This window comes from Andrena cerasifolii, chromosome 3 (assembly GCF_050908995.1).
Source record: "Andrena cerasifolii isolate SP2316 chromosome 3, iyAndCera1_principal, whole genome shotgun sequence".
In the NCBI taxonomy this organism is placed as follows: Eukaryota; Metazoa; Arthropoda; class Insecta; order Hymenoptera; family Andrenidae; genus Andrena; species Andrena cerasifolii.
The window spans coordinates 2,595,019-2,608,426 of NC_135120.1; the positions used below are offsets into that span (position 1 = coordinate 2,595,019).

Consider the following 13,408-nt stretch of genomic DNA (forward strand, 5'->3'; position numbering starts at 1 on the left):
TCCTCAGCGAAAATATTGTACGAAGCTTCGTTAACGAGATATTAACAAAAAACCCCGACCAATCAGAGCGCGCGCCTTCCGCCCGAGCTCCCGTTGTAGCGTTGGCTACGCGGTAGGCGGCTACGCTTGTACTACGAAGGTACGAACAAGCAAGTCGGCATGCATCGAAGGAAACCGCGTTAGACAGTTTTTTTTTTAAAGCAGAATCTTAAATAATAATTGTTTGAAGTGAGAGGACAAGAAATACGCAAATTTCATTTTCAAATAAGGCATAAACGAAAAGGTAATGTAACAAAAAATGTACGACAAGTGATCATAATTCATTATTGAGATAAAAATCCGTAGTTTAATCAAGGCCAACATAACTAAATTTAAACAATAATAATAGGTGTATGAATAAATTATTTCAGACTGGATTTACATAATCGGTATAAAGCAACCGAATTTCTATCGCAGTGATATTCGTAAGCTACCAGAAAAATGGCAAAAGGTAATTAACAATAATGGAAATTATTTCGATGATTGAGTTGTTTTCATATTTTTTAAATCAAACTGTTATTGAACCCTAAAATCGAACAGAATTTATTTCTACACATAATAATCATTAATAAATTAAATAACACTCACCCCTTCGGGCATTCCTTTCCTTCCTTTTCGGAAACCTGTGTCACTATGTAGGTCACTGTGTCGATCCTGGTCATCGGTGGACGAAAAGATTTATGGTAGGGTTGCGCCCAGTGCTCAGCTGATCGCAGGTACACGACACCACCCGAAGGTAAGGATCGCAACGTCAAGTGCGTCCGGGTTAATGTACCGAATATTTACTTCACTGCACGGCCACTAACACTGATCACTTAATTTACTTTTCATGGAACTTGTTGTTCCTATGTTATAAAATTGGTGGCACTGAAAGGGGCCGATTACTGTTAATTGTGCAGTTGCTCGATGTGACCACCCTCAGCGTCTATGCACGCCTTGCGGCATCATTGACTCCGTTGAGAATAATCTTGACGCCAAACGCCGAATCGTACCCTCGCTGGGGGTTTAGATGTGCGAGTATTCCCGTGCAAACGCTCGCACAGTAGAACTTGCGTCCCCGTTGATCTGGGCGTACACCCAGAACATGGCGTAACATTCTTCAGCGGAGAACATTTCTGGGACGAGATTGCTAGCTGACTGACAGGATTTTTTCCAAACAACTTCCTCTACCCCCAAGTAGTTTCTCTCGTTCCATCATGAGTTAACTCCCACCAGGACAAAAGGCTTTAGGTAAAAAGACGCCAGCACATTTTTTAAATACACGTGGTTTGCAGAAGTGCAACGAACGACCCATCCTACACTTTCACAAAAGCCCGCGCTCCGTCCTTTTACTGCCAATGTATCCGTTGCTTCGAGATAGAGAGCAGACACCACGTGTTTCGGTTCGAAAGGGCCCGAAGACAAGAGAAACAGAAAGTCTTCGAGTTGCTATAAAGAAGAAAAGGCATACCATTCCTGTTTCCGTTTTCGAATACCCTGAGTTCTCTACCGCCGACTCGCGGGACAATACGGTCATAAACCGCGACCCTGGCGAAATGCTTTGGCCGACCAGCCTGATTAATTTTAAATACGTCTCGCGGAGAGACACAGGAAGAAAGGGGGTAACTCGCTGACTGCGCGTAGTCCCACCTGCTTCGTCCTTCCTTCCAATTAATGGCAGGACCCTTATCTCTCGATTGATTAGATTAGGACCAATCGGACGCGTGCTTTTGTTTTCAAATTCAAGCGCGTGTTTATATTGGTGGGCCTTGGGGAGGAGACATGGCTGAGAAGAAGGCCTCTTCAAAACAGTGGCCGTTTAGGAGAGATGCAGGGCAGATTGGTTAGGTTCCTACCAATCGGAATCCATGCCCACGTTTTCTCGCACGGAATACGTCAACGCGTGCTTTTGTTTTGTAAGTCTAGCGCGTGCTTATACTCGAGAGATAAGGGATCTGTCTTTAATTTGGAGGAAACACGAAGCAGGCGGGACTACGCGCAGTAAACGAGTTACCCCCTTTCTTCCTGTATCTCTCCGCGAGACGTATTTAAAATTAATCAGGCTGGTCGGCCAAAGTATTTCGCCAGGGTCGCGGTTTTTGACCGTATTGTCCTGCGGGTGGACAATAGAGAACGATTTGTTTTGGGTAATTTATGGCTTAGCTGGTTCCGCCTCGTAGCTGACGTGAACTCAGGGTATTGGAAAACGGAAACAGGAATGGTATGCCTCTTCTTCTTTATAGCAACTCGAAGACTTTCTGTTTCTCTTCTCTTCGGGCCTTTTCAAACCGAAACACGTGGTGTCTGCTCTCTATCTCGAAGCAACGGGTACATTGGCAGTAAAAGGACGGAGCGCGGGCTTTTGTGAAAGTGTAGGATGGGTCGTTCGTTGCACTTCTGCAAAGCACGTGTGTTTCGAAAATGTGCTGGCTTCTTAACCCATAATGGAACGAGAGAAACTACTTGGGGGTAGAGGAAGTTGTTTGGAAAAATCCTGTCAGTCAGCTAGCAATCTCGTCCCAGAAATGTTCTCCGCTCAAGAATATTACGCCATGTTCTGGGTGTACGCCCGGAGCAACGGGGACGCAAGTGCTACTGTGCGAGCGTTTGCACGGGAATACCCGCACATCCAAACCCCCAGCGAGGATACGATTCGGCGTTTGGCGTCAAGATCATTCTCAATGGAGTCAATGATGCCGCAAGGCGTGCATAGACGCTGAGGGTCGTCACATCGAGCAACTGCTCAACTAACAGTGCTCGGCCCCTTCCGGGGCCACCAATTTTATAACGTAGGAACAACACGTTCCATGAAAAGTAAATTAAGTGATCAGTGTTAGTAGGAGTGCAGTGAAGTGAATATTCGGTACATTAACGCGGACGCACTTGACGTTGCGACTCTTAACTTTGGATGGTGTCGTGTACCTGAGATCAGCTGTGCACTCGGCGCAACCCTACCATAAATCTTTTCGTCCACCGATGACCAGGATCGGCACAGTGACCTACTTAGTGACACAGGTTTCCGAAAAGGAAGGAAAGGAATGCCCGTAGGGGTGAGTGTTATTTAATTTATTAGTGATTATTAGGTGTAGAAATAAATTCTTTTCGATTTTAGGGTTCAATAACAGTTTGATTTAAAAAATATGAAAACAACTCAATCATCGAAATAATTTCCATTATTGTTAATTACCTTTTACCATTTTTCTGGTGTCTTTCGAATATCACTGCGATAGAAATTCGGTTGCTTTATACCGATTATGTAAATCCAGTCTGAAATAATTTATTCATACACCTATTATTATTGTTTAAATTTAGTTATGATGGCCTTGATTAAACTACGGATTTTTATCTCAATAATGAATTATGATCACTTGTCGTACATTTTTTGTTACATTACCTTTTCGTTTATGCCTTGTTTGAAAATGAAATTTGCGTATTTCTTGTCCTCTCACTTCAAACAATTATTATTTAAGATTCTGCTTTAAAAAAAAAAAACTGTCTAACGCGGTTTCCTTCGATGCATGCCGACTTGCTTGTTCGTACCTTCGTAGTACAAGCGTAGCCGCCTACCGCGTAGCCAACGCTACAACGGGAGCTCGGGCGGAAGGCGCGCGCTCTGATTGGTCGGGTTTTTTTTGTTAATATCTCGTTAACGAAGCTTCGTACAATATTTTCGCTAAGGAAAAAGTTGTTTCAAATCACCCCCTGAGTCACCCCTTTCAAGGAACTCCGACATTTTTGGGACACCCTTATACATATCCTATATATATATGTATAAGATAGGTATTATTAGTTTAATATGTTTGTCCTGACGACAAAAGTAATAAATGCTTCGACTCGTTATTATTGTCAGTAGTATCGGAGGCATTTGAAGAGTAAAGACTCATTAACCATACGAAATACTAGTTAATTGTAGTTTAAGTATAGGCGTTAACAGTAAATGTACGTTAATTCTGTGTAACAAACATGTAGTTTTGGAAATGGTTCCCATACATCCTGCAAATGTAATTCGTTTACTTATGACAACATTCTTAATTGAGAACAATAATGGGCCGCGTATTAATAATAGAGAAATGGAGTTATACGACATAATAAAAGACATGATTATTAAATCGCAAGAAGACACATCATTTTCAATGGAAGCTGATGTTACATTAGAATTTTTGGAACCGTTTAGACCACAATCTGTAGAATTTGTGGATGATATGTATGTACCTACACGCGAAGATCTTTTAGAACCGATAGAGTTCAAAGAAGAGCAGTGTACATCAGAAAAAGGAGGTATTGTGACTTTAGAATATAAAACAAAGGTTGATGCATTTTGGAAGAGTGGTAAGAAGAGACGGCATTCTTTACAATCTGTCAAACATAAATTTCGAAAAATTTCATCCGTATATCAATTGTATAGGCGAGTGGTAAACGATGTACTGTTATGATAAGGTGCTTCGTATCTATTTGTTTTATATCTATGCAATATTGCCTTGTTTTCATTAGATGGGAAGAAACGGTGAACAGAGGAGGGACACGTCGGGAAAAATTGTTACAAATTTCTGGATATGTGTATAATAAGTTTATTGACGGGATTGAAACTCATGCCATTATTTATGATTTGGACCTTCGAAGATGGGCCTTACAAGCTAATGAAGAGACAGGGTTGGAAAATTTTAAAGCATCTCGACATTGGATCTGGAATTTTAAGAGAATGTATAAAATAGTTTCAAGAAAAGGGAACAAATTTATTACCAGATCATACGGTACAGGTACCACGCAATTAAATGATATTGCTTCGACTTTTGTGAATAATGTAAAACCTCGTATTAAAGATATCGGAACAAATAATACATTCAATGCTGATGAAAGCGGATTCAATCTAGAATTACATTCGGGCCGTACTTTAGCTGAACAAGGAACCAAAAGTGTTACAGCAGTCGTACAATCTATATCCGCTACTACACATAGCTATACCATGTTCCCCACAATATCAGCTTCTGGGAAACTACTCCCTCCGCTAATTATTGTCCTGCAGGAAAAGGATGGTAACTTTGGTCCACGTGTACAACAATCTTTGTTTCGACCGTGGAATGTTTACATACAGGCGTCCACATCTGGAAAGTTAACAGGTGAACTGGTTATGGAATGGTTAACAAACGTATATCTACCACATGCGGGATCTCGAAGCGTTCGTTTTGTTATTGGATTCGTGGTCTGGTCACTGTCCATCTACATTACGAAACGGTATACCAGCTAATCAACATGTGGAAATATTCACAATACCGAAAAAATATAGGAGTAATACAACCGTTTGATGTATATGGTTTCCGGATATGGAAAAACTTTGTACGAAAATTTTCCGACCTTGTATTATTATTTAATTCGATGTGCAGCTAAATTCAAGGAATAATGTAATTAAATTACAGCCTCTTATTCATAATCAACTTTCATCACCAAAGTATCACGATGTGTTTGCTTACGCATGGTATAAAAGTGGATATATTGTTGAGAAACCAAATCAGTTTGTTAAATCCAGTAGATTTCGCTTTTTCACAACAAGATTTCATACATCCACCTCGTTGTTCCATATACCGCAATATTATGCTATCATACGATGTGCGTGGTGTAAGCAATATTTATGTATTCAACATTTTTTTGAAGAGTTTCATCACCATGAAGAATAATTCATAATCACCCAAGTGTTTTCAAAATTATGTAACTATACTTAAATCGCTTATTAAACGCCTGCATTGTCTCTTTTATTTGGTGAGCTGTCACGTCCCGGGTGGCGGAGGTTAGGACAATGACAATGTGGGGTTGTTGGGAACGTTAGGCACGAAGGCAGGCTTCGTAGCATAAGAGATGATGGGAGTTCGGGCACAAAGGCAAGCTTCGTAGCACAAGGGGTGATGGGAAGTTTAGGCACAAAGGCAAGCTTCGTAGCACAAGGGGTGATGGGAAGTGTAGGCACAAAGACAAGCTTCGTAGCACAAGTGGTGATAGGAGTTTAGGCACAAAGGCAAGCTTCGTAGCACAAGGGGTGATGGGAAATTTGGGCACAAAGGCAAGCTTCGTAGCACAAGTGGTGATAGGAGTTTTAGGCACAAAGGCCAGCTTCGTAGCACAAGGGGTGATAGGAGTTTAGGCACAAAGGCCAGCTTCGTAGCACAAGGCAGCCAGGGAAGGTTTAAGCAATAATCGCGCACCTTGGTGACACCCGTTAGAGCACAGGCGTGGGTATTTAAAGGCTTGGTAATTGGATTTACCGCTGCATTAATATAAGAAGCAGCTTGTAATATTTCTTTGAAATAGAAGTAGCCGTATGGTCGTACAAGACCTATGCGAGAGTAAGCCTTGTAAACACTATAAGAAATTCCGGCGTTCGCGAACCGAGATCAGCTGTTGCAACAGCTTATTATGATTTGGAATCTCCGCAACCGAAGGATCACTACAATAATTCGAAGCGTTATTTAGAATAAGAACGTTTATTCAGTTTAAAGCACGAGAATATGCCATGCACTGTTAATGCGATAGCGGTAATATTATAATAATGCGTGGGACGTTAAGCATTGGCACAAAACATTTATATAAATGGTAATTGATAGTAATATATACATGAACATGAAATATGCGAGTATTAGCAATAGACAAGAATATGAAATGCAATAAGTATTAGCAATGAATAATAATATCTAACAATATGAGTTTAGCAATAGACAGTAATATGAAAAGCAATAAGCGTTAGGAATGTTAAGATGATATAAAACGATAAGCAATAATAAGAAAAGCATAAGCAATGAAATATAATATAAATGACAATGATATGCAATGTTATAATAAGTAATATTAATTGTTCACAGTTGGCGTCGAAGATAACTTGCTCGATGAGCGAAGTCGCACTGAATTTATTATTGTTTTCACAAATGGTCACTTCCTTGGAAGTGTTTCCGTCGAAGAGAGCTACGGCCTCTGGGGCCCTTGTATTTATGCGGAGTTTAGGTATGAGGGGTGTGCGCGGTATACACCGTGACTCATGCACGAAATATGCGTCGCAATAGGACTTCCGGGGTTTTTATTAGGGGCGTTCGAAACGGGGTACTCAATCCATTGGATGGATTTTGGGTGTTTTAATTGGAAAGGGGTGAGAGTGGCTTGTACTTGATGAGTCGTAGAGAGGGGATGAGACGTGGTCTCGATTTAAGAGATTTTTAGGACGAGGGACTTGTTTGGACTTAAATATGAGGGAGGAGATCGTGCCTCGTAGGGCGACGAGGGGGAGGGGAATTTCGTCGTTGACCATCTCGAGATGGGGACCGCTAAGGTACATCGCCTAGATGGTCAGTGGTTCGGGAAAGGGGTAAGAGTTGAAATTCAAGGATTTCGGTAGAGTTGTGGAGTGATTTATAGGGGCGAATTTATTTTATACCGCGCGAAAAATAGTGCGACGTCACAGAGCAAATAAGAGAAGAGTTCGAAAATTATGTTAAAAATAAAAAGTTCTAATAAGGATAAGTTATATCTAACAGTTCCCTTCTTCTCTATTTCCACCTAATATATTTGCCCCATGTGTAATTAGAGACAAAAGTATATAAATTAACTTACTTTCTTACTACGCGTCGCGTATTATTTCCTAATAAATGTTAGAAAAACATTGCTCGTTGTGCAGCTTAAGGTACGTTACAATGGGACCCAAAAGTTCTTCGATTGTCCCGGAGCACAGTTCCGCAATACAACAATAGTTGAAATTATATGTAAAAAAAATATGGATTATGCTGTTTCATAATTATTTAAACATCCAGTTCAGATTTCACGTGAAAACCCGAATTTTAGAAAACATTATTCATATTTTGGTTATAACTTTTTTCTAATTGTTTAAACAATTGATAAAACTTTTACGGTTTGATAAATCTAATTAAAAGAAGTAACTTTTGTCTTGAAACTTTTTCTCTATCTTTTACGGATTGTGTGTTATAAAATAAAATCGAAAAATAGTCGAATCTTCAGGGGTTAATTTCACCCCCTTAAAGTGATTTTGGGCAGCAAAAAAAAATTGCGTTGTAATCAGCAGGAAATCCCCTACATATTCACAAAGTTTCAGAATTTTTTGAATTTTCGGGTTCGGGAATTCTCTCGTAAGCCACGAATAATAGCACATTTTGGGTTCTACTGCAGAAACTATCACGTTTCGGCGGGTGGTTAGTTTAAATCTCCACAAAATTACCTTTTTTAAAAAAAGGTACAAAAATGCGCGCCAAGTATACGCGCGCGCGAAGACGAACAAAAAAAAACTGTCGTAAATTTATTATGTGCTATATTTAGCTTTACAAAACTAATGATATACAAAAATTGCGCCAATTATAACAATGGCTATTTGTACAAACAAAAAATGTATTAAATAATATGAAGCAGATATATTTTTATACAAATAAATATTTTTATTCAAATAAATATTTCAATACGAATAAATATTTTATTCAAAATACTTGGCGCTGCGAAACCAAAAAATGTTAATTGCTTGGTTAATAAATAAAACAAGACAAGACACCACTGAGACAAGAAAGGAAGTAAAAGATATTAATGCAATTTATACATATTTATTCAGTTTAGCAACACCAATTCGGGGCACAGCGCCAAGTATTTTGAATAAAATATTTATTCGTATTGAAATAATTATTTGTATTAAAACATATCTGCTTAATATTATTTAACACATTTTTTGTTTGTAGTGTTGCGAGCACCGGGTATAGGCCCGTGCATAGCCTGCTGGTGCTCGCAGCTGAAGATAGAAGGAGGTCCGCTCCCTTGAAGAGGACGATCAGGAGGCCGACCAGAGGACGGTCTTGTACCGAACGCCGTGGCGTTTGGACGTACGGGTCGCACCTTTGTAAACTATTGGTCTGTGTAACAATATAGTTCAGTCGTGTGTGTGTCCGTGTCTATTATTCTACTCCTTTGCGTCTGGGTGGCCTGCGATGAAAACGCCCCGGCGCAACAGTATAAATAGCCATTATTATAATTGGCGCAATTTTTGTATATCATTAGTTTTGTAAAGCTAAATATAGCACATAATAAATTGACCACATTTTTTTTTCGTCTTCGCGCGCGCGCATACTTGGCGCGCATTTTTGTACCTTTTTTTAAAGAAGGTAATTTTGTGGAGATTTCACACATTTTGTAGTACTAAGTACAGGAGAATATGTAGCCCGCCACAGAAGAAGTACAAGTGCCAAATGGCAGCATTCTTTCAACTGTTTCATAGCGTGGTCAGTTTTGTTGACTTATTTATTTACTATCATTTTTTTCTAAGAACAAAATATAATGATCTTTAGCACCCCTGGGCCATTGCCTTTTTTAATTTGCACATCATCAGCTTCAATCCAACTACTAGTCATTCTTTCTTCTTTATACAACTAACGACTGTGCATGTAAGCTACAACAATTTGAAAGTCTTTGGTAGGCACTTTGCCTACGTGAAGTATCTGTTGAATTGCCGTTAAGCTGGCGGGTTCTAAGGCCGCCCCGCCTGACACTTGCTTTTCCTTCTTTCAAATTAATGAAATAAGGCCGCGTTATGATGACTTACGTTAAGTAAAACTGCACTTTAATTCGGAATCTATAGTAATTTATTAAAATAACACTATGGTTATGGGTTATGGTGAGTGAAGCAAGAAAAATATAGTGTTGACGGTTCGATGGTCTGTGAGTAAGTGACTCGGAACTGGAAAATGGATGCGCTGGTCGGTCAGGAAGCGGAAGTAAAAAGTATGGCGGTGTTACCGTCTAACGCTCGCGATTGGTCAAGACATCGTGAGCTTCCCGCGCGTTTCGCAGAAAACGCGGGAAAGCGTCTTACCCGAAACCGTGGGTTTTTCCCAGGAAGGCCGGAACCGCACGTGACGTCACAGGCTGACTCGCCCAAGCATAGGTGACAAAAATTGCCTGCGCTTCTCGGCGCGTTCGATTGAGAGGTATAAACCCTCTGTTCAGTGGGTCTCAACCACCTTCTACCTTGCGACGCAACATGCCGCCCCCCTTGAACGATTCTGTTCAACAATTGGGCGTACGGAGTGACATATACAATACTAGACAAATACAGTATAGCACAATCACAAACAATGTCGTAGAATCTTATAATGTGGATCCGCGATAAATCTCGAACTCGAGTGGGTACGACTCGCGCAAAGAAAACTCAAGGTATTTACATTTATAGCTAATGGTAGCTTATCGTCATTTAAATTTTCAAACTGTAGACAACGAATAAGCTATTCAAAATGATTATCACTAAAAGGGTACGCTTACATATAGTACCGGAGTGCATTAAATTCGTCGTGACAGATATGACATATCGCTAAAGTCCTTTTAAGGCTGCCGTTCCAATGGGCGGCTGGCGACTGCGGCTGGCGACTGCGCTACTAGTGCAAGGGAGAAACAGATACATACTTCTCCCTTTCACTAGTGGCGCAGTCGCCAGCCGCCCATTGGAACGGCCACCTTTAGATTAATTACAAGCTAAGATATTGATATGTGATAGAACGAAATGATTCTATTACAACTATTTACATTAAGCATGATTAGCCGTCGTATTCGATCGGCAACGGAGCAATGCGCTTCACGCAACGTTTGTATTCGCCGTTTAAAGTTTTTACGGTAACGACGCGAACCACGCCATCGTCACCAGGATGCACAGCCACGATTCTTCCGAGCGGCCAGGTCATAGATGGTGCGTTGTCCTCCCTCAGAATAACTATGGTGCCTATTGGAATGTCTCGGTTATGCCCTGTATGCCATTTTTTACGAACGGCGTGGTCTTGTAAATAGTCCTTGTATCATCTTTTCCAAAAGTGTGCTCTCATCTTTTGGATATGCTGCCACGACGAAAGTCTCCCGGATGGTACGTCCGTAAAATCATGGTCTGGAATACTTATCAAACTATCGCCAATGAGGAAATGGGCTGGGGTGAGTGCGGTCAAATCATTAGGATCTGAGGATGTAGGAGTTATGGAACGAGAATTTAAAATCCCTTCTATCTGTGTTACATATGTAAGTAGGGCTTCATATGAGAGCAATGTATCTCCTATCATTCGAGTTAGATGGTGTTTAAATGATTGAACTGCTGCTTCCCACAGTCCGCCAAAGTGCGGTGCTCAAGGTGGAATGAAATGCCACTTTATGCCTTCGTTGGCTAAGGTTGCTACTGTCTTTTCGTCATGGCTCTCTGAATTTAATAAGGCGAACAGTTCCTTAGTTTCTCTGTTCGCGCCTACGAAATTCGTTCCGTTGTCTGAATATATATCAGAACATTGGCCCCGTCGTGCGAAGAATTGTCATAACGCAGCTAAAAAGGCTTCTATGGTTAAGTCGCCTACTACCTCGATATGTACCACCTTGGTGGCAAAGCAAACAAATATTGCGAAATACACCTTAACCTTCCCTCGATTTCGTTGCATTTTCTCCTTGATCCATATTGGACTGCAGAAGTCTACACCCGATTGTAAAAAAGGTCTCGAAAATGTCACGCGAGGAGCCGGCAGATCTGCGCACTTCTCGATCTCGACGCACTTACGGCTTGATTTAGACGACACCATCAAGACTCTTGGTATATGTTGGCATGCAAAACAAGACACGATTATGTACACATTAACAGAATTTCCTCCAATCAACCACGTAACCAAGCGAAACATTTTGTCAATGGTGGCACCCATATTCGATCCATTAGGATTACTTGGCCTAATAATTTGACGGGCAAAAATTCTAATGCAGGAGTTATAGAAACTCCAACTCCACTGGGATGAATCCGTACCTCTAGAATTACAGACGAGGTGGCACTCGTACTGTGAAGAAATGAATTTGCTACTCTGTTTAAAAATATCACGATATATAGTAATTGGGGGTTACGTAGATATCCAGCTGCATGGGTTCTACGACGCGAGCGAACGTGCTTATGGGGCGTGTCTATACCTACGTTCCGTCGATGACCGCGGCAAAGTATTAACGCGATTAATTTCGTCGAAATTACGAGTAGCGCCCCTAAAACTAGTAATGTTACCGCGACTAGAACTTTGCGCAGCACATTTGTTAAGCAACCTATACAAGGCAACTACTCAAGCGCTGCGAAAATTGAATTTAGAAAGAGTGATGTTTTGGTCTGATTCAACGATCGCATTGCAATGGATCAAGACATCTCCCCATACACTGAAAACTTTTGTAGCGCTTCGAGTTACTGAAATACAGGCTGCGACAGATACGCACGAATGGCAGCAAGTGCGGTCCGAAGAAAATCCCGCAGCTATGATATCGCGGGGCGTCGCGGTGCAAGAATGCATACGCAGCGAACTTTGGCAACATGGTCCTTCTTGGTTACAAAAACGCGAAGACCAATGGCCATTTCTACCGTTAGAATCCATACAAGTTCCCGAAAGTCGGCCTCTTGTCATACTAACAGCGCAGATATCAACACCAGATATCTGGGGGAAGTTTTCCTCTTTCGCGAAACTGAAGCGAGTTATAGCGTACGTCTTACGATTTCATTTCAATAGCTCGCGCAAGGAAAACCATAGGGGAGCGTTGTTAGCGAGTGATCGTTCGTCTTGTATTCTAAATCTTGAATCAGCTTTTCATCGTTTGCTGTCCATTGCCGCAATTTAAAACCTCCCTTTTCGCAAAGATTAATCAACTCGACTCTAATAGTGATAAGTTCCTCGAATGTTTTCGCGCCTGTCACTAAATCGTCTACGTAAAGGTTGAGTTTCCTAGCCGCGTCTAGCAGCCGCGGCCGGCGGCGGCGAACATCGACCGCGGCTGGTAGCCCTTGGCGGCGGCCAAACTTCGGCCGCGCAGCGTCCAAAGCCCCACTTCGGTTCGAGCGCACTTGGAAGGGTCTACGGCCGAGGGTTTATACCTGCTTCAGAAATAAAATAATTTCTTTTTCTTTATCGTTTCGATATGGAAGCGACACCATTGGATTCCTTATGTTTTTCCGATGAAAATCATATGAAATTTCCTGTAAATCGGACTATTATTGACGAAGACAACTTGAAACGATATAAATTAATCCTTCATGTGGTCCGAATTACGTCGTTCGTGGTGTCAGTTTCATCGGCGAAACATAAGGAATCCACTGACGTTGTTTTTGCAAATACCTGATGGGAAATGCGGATATCCTGGACATTTCTGACTTTTTAATGATATTCGAACCCTTTCAAGGGTCGAAACTCATAATATTCGGTGAGGCACTGCGAGGGTTTGACCTCGTCACGGGGTACCGTGCGGCATCTAAAGAGATGTGTCAAAGGACAGAATCGCCCTGTATGTAGTAGTAGAGTAAAATACAACCTGCCATGACATCCAATTAAATAAATTCTACACCAAGAAGGCTCGAAGCTATTATAAAATCAGAACGCAA

At 41.2% G+C, this 13,408-nt stretch overlaps 4 protein-coding genes across 7 annotated transcripts in view; 2 read left to right on the forward strand and 2 right to left on the reverse strand.

Moving 5' to 3' along the window:
* The window catches only part of Gcn2 (eukaryotic translation initiation factor 2 alpha kinase Gcn2), a 387,266-nt gene that overhangs the window by 273,099 nt on the left and 100,759 nt on the right, over positions 1–13,408 (forward strand). The window lies entirely within an intron of this gene.
* Positions 1–13,408, reverse strand: part of LOC143367013 (uncharacterized) — a 236,059-nt gene that overhangs the window by 184,102 nt on the left and 38,549 nt on the right. The window lies entirely within an intron of this gene.
* The window catches only part of LOC143367031 (uncharacterized), a 426,392-nt gene that overhangs the window by 38,450 nt on the left and 374,534 nt on the right, over positions 1–13,408 (reverse strand). The gene's annotated exons all lie outside the window — the stretch shown is intronic.
* On the forward strand, positions 3,784–5,778 carry LOC143367018 (uncharacterized). Its single transcript, XM_076808612.1, has 2 exons — positions 3,784–4,423; positions 4,510–5,778. The coding sequence occupies exons 1-2, from the start codon at positions 3,996–3,998 to the stop codon at positions 5,261–5,263; spliced, it is 1,182 nt and encodes a 393-aa protein (XP_076664727.1). The 5' UTR covers positions 3,784–3,995; the 3' UTR covers positions 5,264–5,778.